Below are 12,700 nucleotides of genomic sequence, written 5' to 3'. Positions count from 1 at the left end.
CAATTTTAGTCCTAGCACTATGGCGAGACAATTGTCACTAGAACTTAGGGTGCGTTTCTTTGGGAAAATCCAAATCCGAATTCTTGTTTCCAAAACGGATTTTGTGTTTCTTAAGTTTGCAGACCTATCCAAGGCTGCTGCCTAAGAAAAATTTTGCGGAGCCCTTCGGGCTTCCAACACTAAAAGTTAGTAGCCCGAGCTATTTTTTCAAGAGCCCAGAATTAGTTAATTAAAAGTGAGGATGAATCACCTTGTGATAAGTTAGGCGCCTGTTCGGGCTACTCGTTCAGAAATTTGGGCGCCCGCGCTCGCAAATGAGGCACCCCAGGGAACCGGGCGACAGTTAAGCAGCAGCCTTGCTATCAAGTACCCTCGTCAACTTGAACATGATTTCAGAGGACGAACTGGTTTTGTCTCTTCTGGAAATTCAATCTCTCCTATCCATTACATATGACACATCTTCAAATCAGCTTAAAGATGTTTGGTATCAAAGTCTCTTGGCTCATCCTCGATGTAATAACCTGTCAAGGGAATTCAACTGTTACGATTTGTTGTTGTTGTTTAAATATTTTATTGTTACTGTTACTTTTCCTGTTGAACATTGACTTCAAAGACTCTTGAAAACTTGAAAGTTCTTGTGTTTTGATTTTAAAAAGGAGCCTTATACATCAAAAATTAAGTTATGATTAATTGGTAACAACTTCATATCGTCCAAAACTGACACTCAAGTCAACTAAGAACTAATTCTATTCTGTTGTTAACTGATGCAATATAATTATTTAACACATGTTCTGTTGGCCTTTTGACAATAAAATATATTGCTTGTTATCTTCGTCATTATCAATACGTTAACCATTATCATCATCATCAACCTTTTTCTTCTTCGTGGTCGCTTACTCGACAATAGAAGCCTAAAAGTATCTGTGGTAATGCGCCGATCAACTCGAAACTTCAACATCATCCCCCCCCCCCCCTTCTTCCGGGAAAAAGCCCGGGCATTTGAACATTTGAAGATTGGATCGTTCAAATTCCCGCCCCCTCGGGCCAAAACGGTGTTCAAATACCCTACCCTATCGTCGAATTTGTATGTTATACCCTACTAAAGAACAATCGTCGTCGGCTCCTGTCGTCTTAATAAATCTTGTGTATAAACATGCTAACACATGCTTCTTGACCTTTTATGTGATAATGCCGTTTTCACCAGAATTGAGCTACTGTAAAAACACAACTTTAATATTGAACTATTAAAAGTGACTTGAAAATTGAATAAATTAAGGCGGACAATGTCAATAAGCTGCTCTAACTCCGAAACATGGCAAACGTTGTTTAACGAGGGAACTGTATACTTATCAACAACAGAGCCTACAATAGAGCGTTTACTTGACTGCATGTATTTTAAATTGTTCAGTGTCGGTTGATTACCTCTAACAGAAACGTACAGCTTTCAGAGCTTTAACAATGAAATGGGGGTGTGCAAACGTAACATATTGTGCTCCCTGTATAGTATGACAAAGACGAATTACGCAGCCAAAATTCTTTTAAAGACAACTTTTGAAGACCTTTTTTGTAACTCAATCGCTCACAAATGTTATATCTCTTCCTTTAAACTCTTCCATCTCGTCCAAACACTTGTTTTATTGCTGTTAGCGACTTCGGCGCAACGAAAAAAAAATCCTGACACTTCCGGTTCAATTTTCCCTACCCCATGCAGGCAAAGGTCAAATTCCCCACTTCCCGGGCACAGAGGATAGTCAAATGCCCGGGCTTTGCCTGGGGAGGGGGGAGGGGGGGGGGGGATGTTGAAGTTTCGATTTAATCCGCGCATAAGCCCGGAGACAACTCACTTCGCAAGTCCAACGTACTCTTTAATCTATGATTACCCTAGTTATAGAGAATGAATGATTCACTGATGAAATTCACGCTGTCATTAAACCACAAATGTGGTAATTTCACGTTGTTGTTTTGCAGAGGACATAAGGGAAATGGACTTCATTTCACTTGATAAACCAAAACGGCTCCCTATTGAGCACGCAACGCCCTTCAAAAGTTCGCATCGGCGGTGTACAACTACAGTGAAAACTAAGAATGGATTAAAACTAATAAAAAATAACAAACTAAACATCACGACAAAGTAAGGCCAATCATTGGTGCAAGAACCAGTCAAACTGACGGATGACGTGTAACCCTGTTTCACAATAACGAAACTCTACTGCGACCTAACAAAACAAAGGAAATTGCCACAGCTTCTTACGCGGAAAAAAACTCCTAATCTGCTATACTCTACTTAAGTTTGAAAAAAGGCGTATTAAGTCTTGTTGGACAGGGTTTAGTAGTTCAGCTAACAGTCACTGCTCAAAACGTTTTAACAGTGAATATTATATTATGGCACAATGTTCAACTCAGATTGATGAATGATATATCTAACGACATCATCCAGCACCACCCTGTCACTGATAACATTAATCCATGATGAGTCTTCGCCCTTGATTCTCTTTCAAAGCGTCCTTTACTGCGGGGGCAACAACTTCGTCAATTAAATTACTAGATAAATTCAATTCCGTCAGCGTTGAATTATCTTTCAATCCTTTGGTCAGTGCATCAGCACCGACTTCTCCAATCGCATTATTAGACAAAAGCAGCCACCTCAGCGTTGAATTTTCTTTCAATCCTTTAGCCAGTGCATCAGCACCGACGTCGCCAATTGCATTATTAGACAATTCCAGCAATCCCAGCGCTGAATTTTCTTTCAATCCTTTAGCCAGTGCATCAGCACCGACGTCTCCAATCGCATTATTAGACAAAAGCAGTAACCCCAGCGCTGAATTTTCTTTCAATCCTGTAGCCAGTGCATCAGCACCGACGTCACCAATTGCATTATTAGACAAAAGCAGCGATCTCAGCGTTGAATTTTCTTTCAATCCTTTAGCCAGTGCATCAGCACCGACGTCGCCAATTGCATTATTAGACAATTGCAGCAATCCCAGCGTTGAATTTCCTTTCAATCCTTTAGCCAGTGCATCAGCACCGACTTCTCCAATCGCGTTATTAGACAAAAGCAGCGATGTCAGCGTTGAATTTTCTTTCAATCCTGTAGCCAGTGCATCAGCACCGACTTCTCCAATCGCGTTATTAGACAAAAGCAGCGATGTCAGCGTTGAATTTTCTTTCAATCCTGTAGCCAGTGCATCAGCACCGACTTCTCCAATTGCATTATCAGACAAGTCCAGGTATGTCAGCGTTGAATTTTCTTTCAATCCTTTAGCCAGTGCATCAGCACCGACTTCTCCAATCGCATTATTAGACAAGTTCAGCACTTTCAGCCCTGAATTTTCTTTCAATCCTTTAGCCATTGCATCAGCACCGACGTCGCAAATTGCATTACGAGACAAGTACAGGTGTGTCAGCGATGAATTTTCTTTCAATACTTGAGCCAGTGCATTAGCACCGACGTCGCCAATTGCATTATTAGACAATTCCAGCAATGCCAGCGTTGAATTTTCTTTCAATCCTTTAGCCATTGCATCAGCACCGACTTCGCCAATCGCATTATTAGCCAAGTTCAGCGATGTCAGCGTTGAATTTTCTTTCAATCCTTCAGCCAGTGCATCAGCACCGACTTCTCCAATCCCATTATTAGACAAGTTCAGCGATGTCAGCGTTGAATTTTCTTTCAATCCTTCAGCCAATGCATCAGCACCGACGTCGCCAATTGCATTATAGGACAACGTCAGTGATGTCAGCGTTGAATTTTCTTTCAATCGCTCAGCCAGTGCAGAAGCACTTGCATCATCAACGTTACACTGACGGAGGTGCAATCTTGTAACCGTGGAATTCGTTTTCATGGTTTCAATACAAACAGCAGCGAGTTCCTTGTTCAATCTAGAGTGAGACAAAGGCAGCCATACAAGCATTAAATGTTAGAGAGTAGCTTCGAATTGCCCCAGAGCAAAGAAAAAAAATCGAGGTTTAAGGAAAAAAACTAATTTGCATTTTTCTTTGTGTTTGACAGCAAGGAACGCAATGAAGATACCCTATATCAGCTGCTTGATTTAAGTTTTTAAATTCTTTTTTTCGCAACATCGAAATAATATCACCATGATTGTCTTAAAATGCGAAGCTAACACGCAGCGGCCATGGCGCCTGGCTTGGCCACCCACTTTCTTTATTATCGTAAATAGTTTGAACCCAGGAGTCATATTATAATTAAGTACAGTACGATTGTCCGGGTGAGTGTAGTCCTACGAGGGACTGTTTGAGATGACATTTCGACAACCAGGGCGGAAGTCATCTTCAGAGTTAATGCTATTAGTCGACTATCAGTTGAGCCTAGATGTGATTGGCTGGGAAGACTAATCAGTGATTGGTGCATTTCGATCCGTCCATATGTCTAAGGTCTGTACGTGTATCGTAGAATACGTTGAGCAGTACTGTGATAGAGTAAATCAGAGTGCTGCTTTTCTGTTCATGTCGTCGATGAGTCGTTTGTAGGTAGACTTGCCACAAGTCGACCTCATAAGAATCCCAGAAAATGAGAAAATGTTTTGGCGAGCGAAACGTGATTTTTCGCACGCGAAGTGGATGAGCTTGCAAGATTTTCATTTTGTTTCGCGCCAAAAAGGGATGACGTCATTCCCAAGTCCTGTACTTGATGGCGCAATCGAACATGTTTGTTTCTACTAAATCAAAACAGGAAATTTGTTGACTTTGTGTATTAAAAACAAAGACGCAATAAAACGAAACTTTATTTAGTCACCGCTTGGAAAGGGATCTCCAGTGGTATTTTTTGGACAAACACTTCGTGCCGTAATTTTTGCTGAAACGAAACACTAGTTCGAGAGATTAACAAGTAAGGGAAAGCTTCGAATCGGCAAGAAAGTCAATTGATTTCACTCATGAAAGATCCGGTAAGCTTCATGTGTAGGAGACGTGCTAGACCGGGATTGAAAAGATACATTTTAGTGAAACTTGATGCAATGACTCTCGTCGATAAATTTTAAAATTTTTTGTTCCGTTTGACGAAAAATGTGCCGATAGTCGTTGAGAATTACTTCGGGACTTCAAAACACCAGTTTATACTTAAGATTTTAAATAAGTTGTCTACATATAACGCTCTAATGTCACGACAAGTGAGGCTAGAGAACAATTATTTCATGAGTGACATCCGTGGAACAATTACGAAGACGATAGCATTGCAATCCTCTCCAAGTAAACAATCAAATGCGTACGGAGCTAGCTAGTTCAAAGGTCAGACTTTTCCCAGCTCCGGCTGGAGCAGACACAAACACATCTTTGCAAGACAAATATTCGTGAATTGTTTTTCCCTGATAGTCGCGCAATTCGGAATATCCGGTGGCCTTGTAGCTATATATGTTGAAAGTTACACTTCACTGCGTATGGAAAATTTTGATTGATAACTCTATCCCCTGAAGTCCACGAGGACTACTTCGATTGGTCTAGCTCAGCGACTCATTTTTGGGTCTCTAAAATTGGCTCCAATCAAGTATGAAAAGTCCTTCGTTTCGCGCGCCATCTACAGGAGACGAAGGACTTTTCGAAAGTCTAGTTTGTAGGGTGCGGGAAGTTGTAGGCATCGGTTTATTGGTGTCTGTTCTAAGTTAGTAAACCAGCTTTCCAGTACGATTCGTTGGTAGTAGTTAGTGCTGTAGGTAACACATGCAGCAGAATACCAGTCGATTCTGTGGTTTGTCTGTAGATGGTGTTCAGCAATGTCATTGTTGATGTCACTGTTCCTCGTCGCTCGTCAGAGTTCAGTCAGTCTAGTGCTCAAATTTCTGCCAGTCTCACAGTCCATAAGTGGACTGGCAGTCGCAATATTTGATCTTATAAACTGCTGCCAGGGGCGTAGTCTGAGATTTGAAGGGGAGCGCACACAAAGAAGGTTTCTACATGGGGGCATGCTCCCGCAGAGAATTTTGCACCTTAGGTTTTCGGAAATGCCATCTCCAAATATTTCCGAAGGACATTTCAATAAATAGATGCGAAGAAAAATGCAGTAGTTAGTTGTTTATTTTACCCATCTGTAGAGTTTTCAGCAAGCTACAACACAAACAGGGGTTTACAGTACAAGTAAAGGGCAAGACGTCGCAAACTCTGTTAGGCATCATCATCATAAAAATTCTAACCGGGAACTGGGGACTGGTGATAAGACTGATACTGTGTGGGGTGCTCGGAGCAACACAGATGTTGTAGGGCTGTGGCCATGGGATCCTAGCGATAATCTCAGAAGTTCCTTTGATGTAGCGTATAGTATAGTCACTGTAGTGTTAGGTGTCATGTTAGTGCTTGTTACGTTAGGTTCTGTACGGTAAGTGTTGCGTGTAACGAAGTCGCAGTTGTAGTCGTTCTTACTGAAAACGTTGTCCATCGTTAATACACGGGAATGGTTATGAAACCCGGCAAATTTCTTTGTTGTAGGTTTTTGTTCTCTTTTTGGGCCTTGACCGTGCACAAAACACAATAATTGTTTACTCCGTACTGAGGAACTAACCAATAGAAACGTGTTGGTTACGTAATTCATGCATAGTGTATGAGCGCAAAACAAAAGATTGTGCACGGTCGTGGACTTTCCAACCTAAATCTTGGCATCTTTGTTTGCTCCTTTGATGTTTGCCGAGCTTCCAAACCAGTCCCCTCTATTAACTATGCGTTGTCTAAGTACTTATGTTCGTCTGCTAAGCTAACGTGTGAGGCACAAACCAGTAGCCCGCGTTCGTTAAGGTCCGTATTGTTGTAGCCTTGTGTGACGTAGGGTTGTAAGATGGTTCGTCAAGGAGTCTTTCAGTATGGGTGGGTTTCCTGTAAACTGTCGTCTGTAGTTGTCACGGATGACCAAGCAGTGAAGAAAACGAATCTTACCATTACCCTCGATCTCCCTGGTAAACTGAATGTGGGCGTTTTGTCTGTTGAGATGTTCGTGAAAATCGTCGATTTCGTCTTTGTGTAGAGCTGTGAAAGTATCATCAACGTAGCGTAACCAGAGTAGTATGGTTCGTTTGTAACTTGCTAGGGCTCGATGTTCTGCATAACGATTTCGGCAACAACAAAGGAAACCGGTGAACCCATTGCTGTTCCGTGTAACTGTTTGTAGTGTTTACCGTTGTACTGAAACTAGGTAGACGTAAGGCATAGGTTCAGCAAGTCCATAAGGTCGTTGGTAAGTATTGGCAGTTGTGAAGTGGAGTTGTTGATGGCGGTGTCAGTGCAGTCGAGAGCCAGTTCAAGTGGAATACTGGTGAACAGTGATTTCAGATCAAAAGACGTCAGTTTGTGGTCGTCAGGTACTTGTACTGTCTTGATGGCGTCAATAAAGTTTTCGGTGGAATGTAGTTTGCGTCGGGATTCGTCAGTCAGTGGTTTCAGTATCGTAGTGAGGTATGTTGACCGTTCGTGAGCCGGCGAACCACAGAACGAAACTATGGGCCGCATAGGTACGTTAGGTTTATGTAGTTTGGGTAAGCCGTAGAGTTTAGGTAGTTGCGGTACTTGGCATCTCAGCCTGTTGTAACGTCGGATGTCCATCGCGTCAGCTTTCTTAAGTTGACAAAGTTTACAAATGAATTGACTACTTAATTTCCCAGTCTTGTCCAAAAGTCCAATCAAAAAAAAGTTTTCACTCTTTTCACTGCAAGTTTGCGTCGATTTGAGTCGTTTTGCGTCGTTTGATTAATTTCTAAAATGTGAGTAGAAGTCCTCTAATCTTAGATTGTGGGTACGAGAATATCATGTCCAGCATAACACCATTTTAAGAAATAACTGTAAAGAATACTTTATTCAGATACTTTGTCATCCTTTCCCCTGCAAATGTTTCGTTTGAAAGGATGAAAGTTACGAAGTTACCGATAATAGGGAGCTTTAGCAACGACAACGGCAACGAGAACGTCGTCGATCGTTAAATGTGAATTTGCGTTATGGTAATGGATTCGTGACTATTCCAAGCATTTTAAGGTGACAAAGGTGTGGCAAATCCTCAAAACTGAAACTAGTATGAACGGGGCTCAATGTAGGGAAGAAAATGAAAATTTATCCTCAAGGGCTATAGTTCTCCCCAAAACCTCAAATCTGGTGATTTCGCGTTGTTGTTTTGCTGACGACGGCAACGAAATAGACAAAAATGATAAGATGCACGTGCAGAGCATGCAAGGCTATTGCTTTTGCTCACTAAATATTCAAATTTGTGACGTTCTCGTTGCCGTCGCCATTAGGGAGCTTAAGCAACGACAACGGCGACGGCAACGAGAACGTCACAAATTTGCATATTTAGTGGGCAAAAACAATAGCTTTGCACGCCCTGCACGTGCGTTTTTCACTTTTGTCCATTTCGTTGCCGTCGTGAGCAAAACAACATCGTGAAATAGGCAAGTTTTTGGTTTTATGAAGAACGTCAGCACTTGAGGATAAAATATCATTTTCTCGCCTAAAATGAAGTCTCATCTTTGAGGAATTACCACACCCTTGTCATATTAAAAACGTTGAAAGGGTCACGAAGCGATTAAGATAACGCAAATTTATATTTTGAGATGACGTTCTCGTTGCCGTCGCCGTTGTCGTTGCTTAAGCTCCCTATTGTCGTTACTAAATCTTCCTAGTAATGGGGAAAGAGAAAGGTTATAAGACCGGAGGAGTTTCCCTAAACTTCTCAAAAGAAAATCCAACCTTGTCTGGAAACATAGACAGACCATGTTAATTCGACTCGGCACTGAAAGGGGTTCAATAACGCTTCCTTTTTCCTATAAAATAGTTTCCTTCTTATTTGGTTACCATAACATTTTCAAAACTCTGCTCGAAAACCTGCTCAAAACCTTTTATAAGTCAATACTAGCGTTTTAAAGCCACAAGGACGACAAAACAGAAAAAGTAACGGATTTAACTTTTCTTTAAAAAAAGAGAAAACAACCTAAAAATCCCGCGAGTGCTATTCAAAGTTACCTATTCTACATAATTTCACAAAACGAGAGGCGAGTACTGAGGCGAGTGAAATATGCAACAAAACTAAAATATCACCCGTGGTATTTATCGGAAATTACACAGAGCAAGAAAATTATTGCTTGCTCATATGGTTTATACTTGAAAAATCGCAAATACTGTACCGAAAAAATAAGCGTAAATATTACTGCTCTCAGCCAACATGACAACAAGGACAGATAAACTAGGAAGAAATCCTGAATATAATAAACAAAAAAAATCAAATTTAAGGCAGCAAATAAATCACAGAATAAACTGGGAAGAAACTCGTTCCCCTAAGGAAAACAGAAACCAGAGTGACATTAATATTGGCAGAGCAATTCATTTTTAAATTTTTTTTTAAATTTACTAAAAGGAGTTGACTTTATAACTTTCCCAAAAGAGTTCCATACCTTTGGTCCTTGAAAACGGATATTAAATATTCCATATTTTGTTCTGGCTCGAGGCAGGTAATAAAACTGATTTGCTGCACTTCGTGTATTGTAGTTATGAATATTAAGCACTGAATTGAAGAAGGTATCAGAATTGAAAGGTAATAACTTATTATGAAATTTATGCATAAAAAGTGCAATGTGACATGTAACAAGATCAGAAAGCTTCATAATTGCTGATAAGCTAAACAGTGGAGTTGAAAGTTCATCAAATGGAGAGAAAGTCATGATTCGAACTACTTTTTTGTGTAAAATATATACACCCTTTTAATAAGTCTAATATATGCCGTTTTCCGCTAATGAAGTCGAACTCATGCTTTCAAATTTTATTCAGAAATGTACAAAGGTCTAAAACTTTTCTGATTTCTTTTCTTGTTTTAAGCCTTTGTACATTTCTGAATGAAATTTGAAAGCACGAGTTTGACGTCATTAGCGGAAAACGGCATATATTAGACTTATTAAAAGCGTGTATAAAGGCTGAAGTGTAGTTAAGTATGTGTTACCTCAGATAATTATACCATCCTGAATTTAAATAAATCCTGAATTTAAATAAAATACAGAAATACAAAAAGTATCCTAAACACGCATAAAAGCTAACCTTAGGCCTAATAAGGCCTAAACAAAAGTTAAGCTTTTATGAATGTTGGCTTCCAAAATCTTGAATTCAGGATTTTGGAAACATAACTTTAACTCTACGACATAACTCTTTGAAAATAAAATAGCTCTAAGAATAGTTGTCCTCGCAATATGGGATAGAAAATTGTCTCATTGTGTACTTAATTAAGTCTCAGAGGACCCGTTCACGTCAATTAATTTATTAAGCCATTCATAATATTTTGTGGAAATGGGATCAACATACGAGGGATCATCTAAAAGACAAAGTTAAATATTCAATAAGAAGGTCCAAAAGGCTGTTTATCTAAGCTATTTAGGGTCAAAGCAATAGCCAAATGATGTGACTTTACGGTGGGAATTATATTATTTTTGTTATCGTTACATCATCTTGCCAGAAATACAAGCGTCTTTTTATCAAAGGTTTGGTTTTATCAACGGAGTTGATAATGTAAATTGGCCACCGTACAGAGATTCTAAAAGCTGACGTTTCGAGCGTTAGCCCTTCGTCAGAGCGAATCGAGGAATTATGGGTTACGTGTAGTTTTTATAGTAGAGTAGGAGCTACGCTATTGGTGGTAACATGGCAACGTGAAAAATAGGAATATATTAGTTAAATGAAAAGCGTTCGTTAATACCTTGAGGGTAAGGTGTGCCGATTTGGAAGATTAATTTTTGTTCCAGATTCTTGCGGCTTTCCGTCGTATCTAGATGTAGGGAAAGGTCGCAGATAGGCATGTGTTTTTTGGAGTGGTTAGGGAGATTAAAATGACGAGCGACTGGCTTAGATGCATCTTTGTCATTCTTCTCAACATCGCGAAGGTGTTCGCGGAATCGGTCACCTAGTCGTCTACCCGTCTCGCCAATGTATAATTTATTACATAACGTACAGGTTATGCAATAAATGACATTTGCGGAGGTATATGTGAAACGATCGGTGATCTTAACAGATCGCTTAGGTCCCGATATCTTGCTAGTGTTGACAATGCAAAGACAAGTTTTGCATCGTGAGCGCGCGCATTTGAAAGTGCCGGGTTGCTCGTTAGTTTTAAGCGCGCTTCTAACTAAAAAGTTACCTACGTTTTTGTCGCGTTTGAATGAAATAAGTGGAGGTTGCGAAAAGATTCTGCCAGTCTCGGGAGAATCTTTTCGGCAGAATCTTTTCGCAACCTCCACTTATTTCATTCAAATTTTTGTATACTACTTCCCCACCGACGCAGCACCACAGTTTCTTTAGAAACTACCCCCTTCATTCTTTTTATCAAAGGGTTTCTTTAAGACCAAACAAATTGCTTTTTGTCAGGATTACAGATTCTCCAAATATTGATGAGGTCGTTGGCAATCATCATCCATTTGATTTCTTTAACAGAAGATTTTGACCCGATTCTGCCTCCTAAATTATCAAGATTGGAATCAAGATGAGTGTTGAAAGCACCGCCAATGATAATCTGACAGTCAAGATCAACGTTGAAATCTTTTAGAATATCAGCAACCTGGTCAAAGAAAGTGCATCGTGCTCACTGCTTTTCGTTGGAGCATACAAATTTACGAGAAGAAAGGAATGAATGAGTGCTTCCACAAAGATATAACGGCCTTCATTATCCTCCAAATAAAATAAGAATACCTACAATCCGCGTCAAAAGACTTTGGGACACTTGTTAAATTTGGGTGAAAAGTAGAGCATTGACTGTACATGGTTCCATCGTTATACGAGCAACGAGTGTTCTTCTTTCGCTGCCTTTTTCGCGCCCCCTTTGTGTCGATGCTATTACGCTGTTAAGTTTTTTTTTGTTTCAATATTTATTTCAATTTTGTTGGAAAGGGAAGATGTGTCGATGCTATTATGCTGTTAAGTTGTAACTATTCACGCTTAAATCAGCAGGCTGCACGTGTTAATGTTTACGTGTGATCTGCATATCATTTATAGCTGTGAGTAATTTATGCTACGTCAGTCTGACTGGTTTTAGCGAGTTGTAAGAGGTCTCCCGTTATTTTTCAAGACACAATTTCAAATCTTAACACTACACCCCTTCCCCACAGGCGATCAGCAATGGATGAACTAATCTTGATTTTGGAGACCGTGAAAAACCGTAATAGGGGGTGGGGGGGGGGGGGGGGGGGGGGGAGGGGGAAAGCGTAAATTGTCAAAATAGTTTTGACCTGCATTGTAGTCTGCTGTGATTAGTGCCGTGGGCAAAAAAAAACATTTTACCTCGCCAAAAAAAAACAAACCACTTTGTTCTACGATTATATTCTTGACTAGAAAAAAGTCTATCTAATTCCTCGTGTAGTCTCACTCGACACCGGAACAAGAGTCTTCAATACAAACTACTTAATCGAATAATTAACGCCAACAAATCGTTACACAAAGTGAAATTAGTTGACTCACCCTCTGCTCTTCCTACAAAAATTTTAACGAATCTCTCAGTGAGCATCTCATTGCAGTTTTAGCGCGGCCCTCTGGAACTCTGTTGTTATTTGGCTTAAGGCCTTACTTCATTGATTTTGATTGCGATTTATTCAGCGACTGTGAGATCTTTTTTGGCATAACTCAAACTATGTCTTACTGGCTTCTTTTAAATCACATTATTGTTGGAAAACAAATCATTTACAACAATCGCCTTAAGAATTATTTGCCGACATTTTGTCTCATCTAATTACTAAACTAGTAGTAG

General features: G+C 40.0%; 1 protein-coding gene across 2 annotated transcripts in view; it reads right to left on the bottom strand.

Moving 5' to 3' along the window:
• Positions 1-1,765: 1,765 nt before the first annotated feature.
• The window catches only part of LOC138046082 (NLR family CARD domain-containing protein 3-like), a 36,771-nt gene continuing 25,836 nt past the window's right edge, over positions 1,766-12,700 (bottom strand). For both annotated transcript variants that reach the window (XM_068892763.1, XM_068892769.1), the window contains one exon: positions 1,766-3,879. In XM_068892763.1, the coding sequence (XP_068748864.1) occupies positions 2,460-3,879 (1,420 nt within the window). In that variant the 3' untranslated portion in view covers positions 1,766-2,459. The remainder of the gene's footprint in view (positions 3,880-12,700) is intronic.

Source organism: Montipora capricornis, chromosome 1 (assembly GCF_036669925.1).
Source record: "Montipora capricornis isolate CH-2021 chromosome 1, ASM3666992v2, whole genome shotgun sequence".
Classification (NCBI taxonomy): domain Eukaryota; kingdom Metazoa; phylum Cnidaria; class Anthozoa; order Scleractinia; family Acroporidae; genus Montipora; species Montipora capricornis.
The sequence above is the reverse complement of the archived record's forward strand: the minus strand, read 5'-3'. Positions and strand labels throughout refer to the sequence as shown.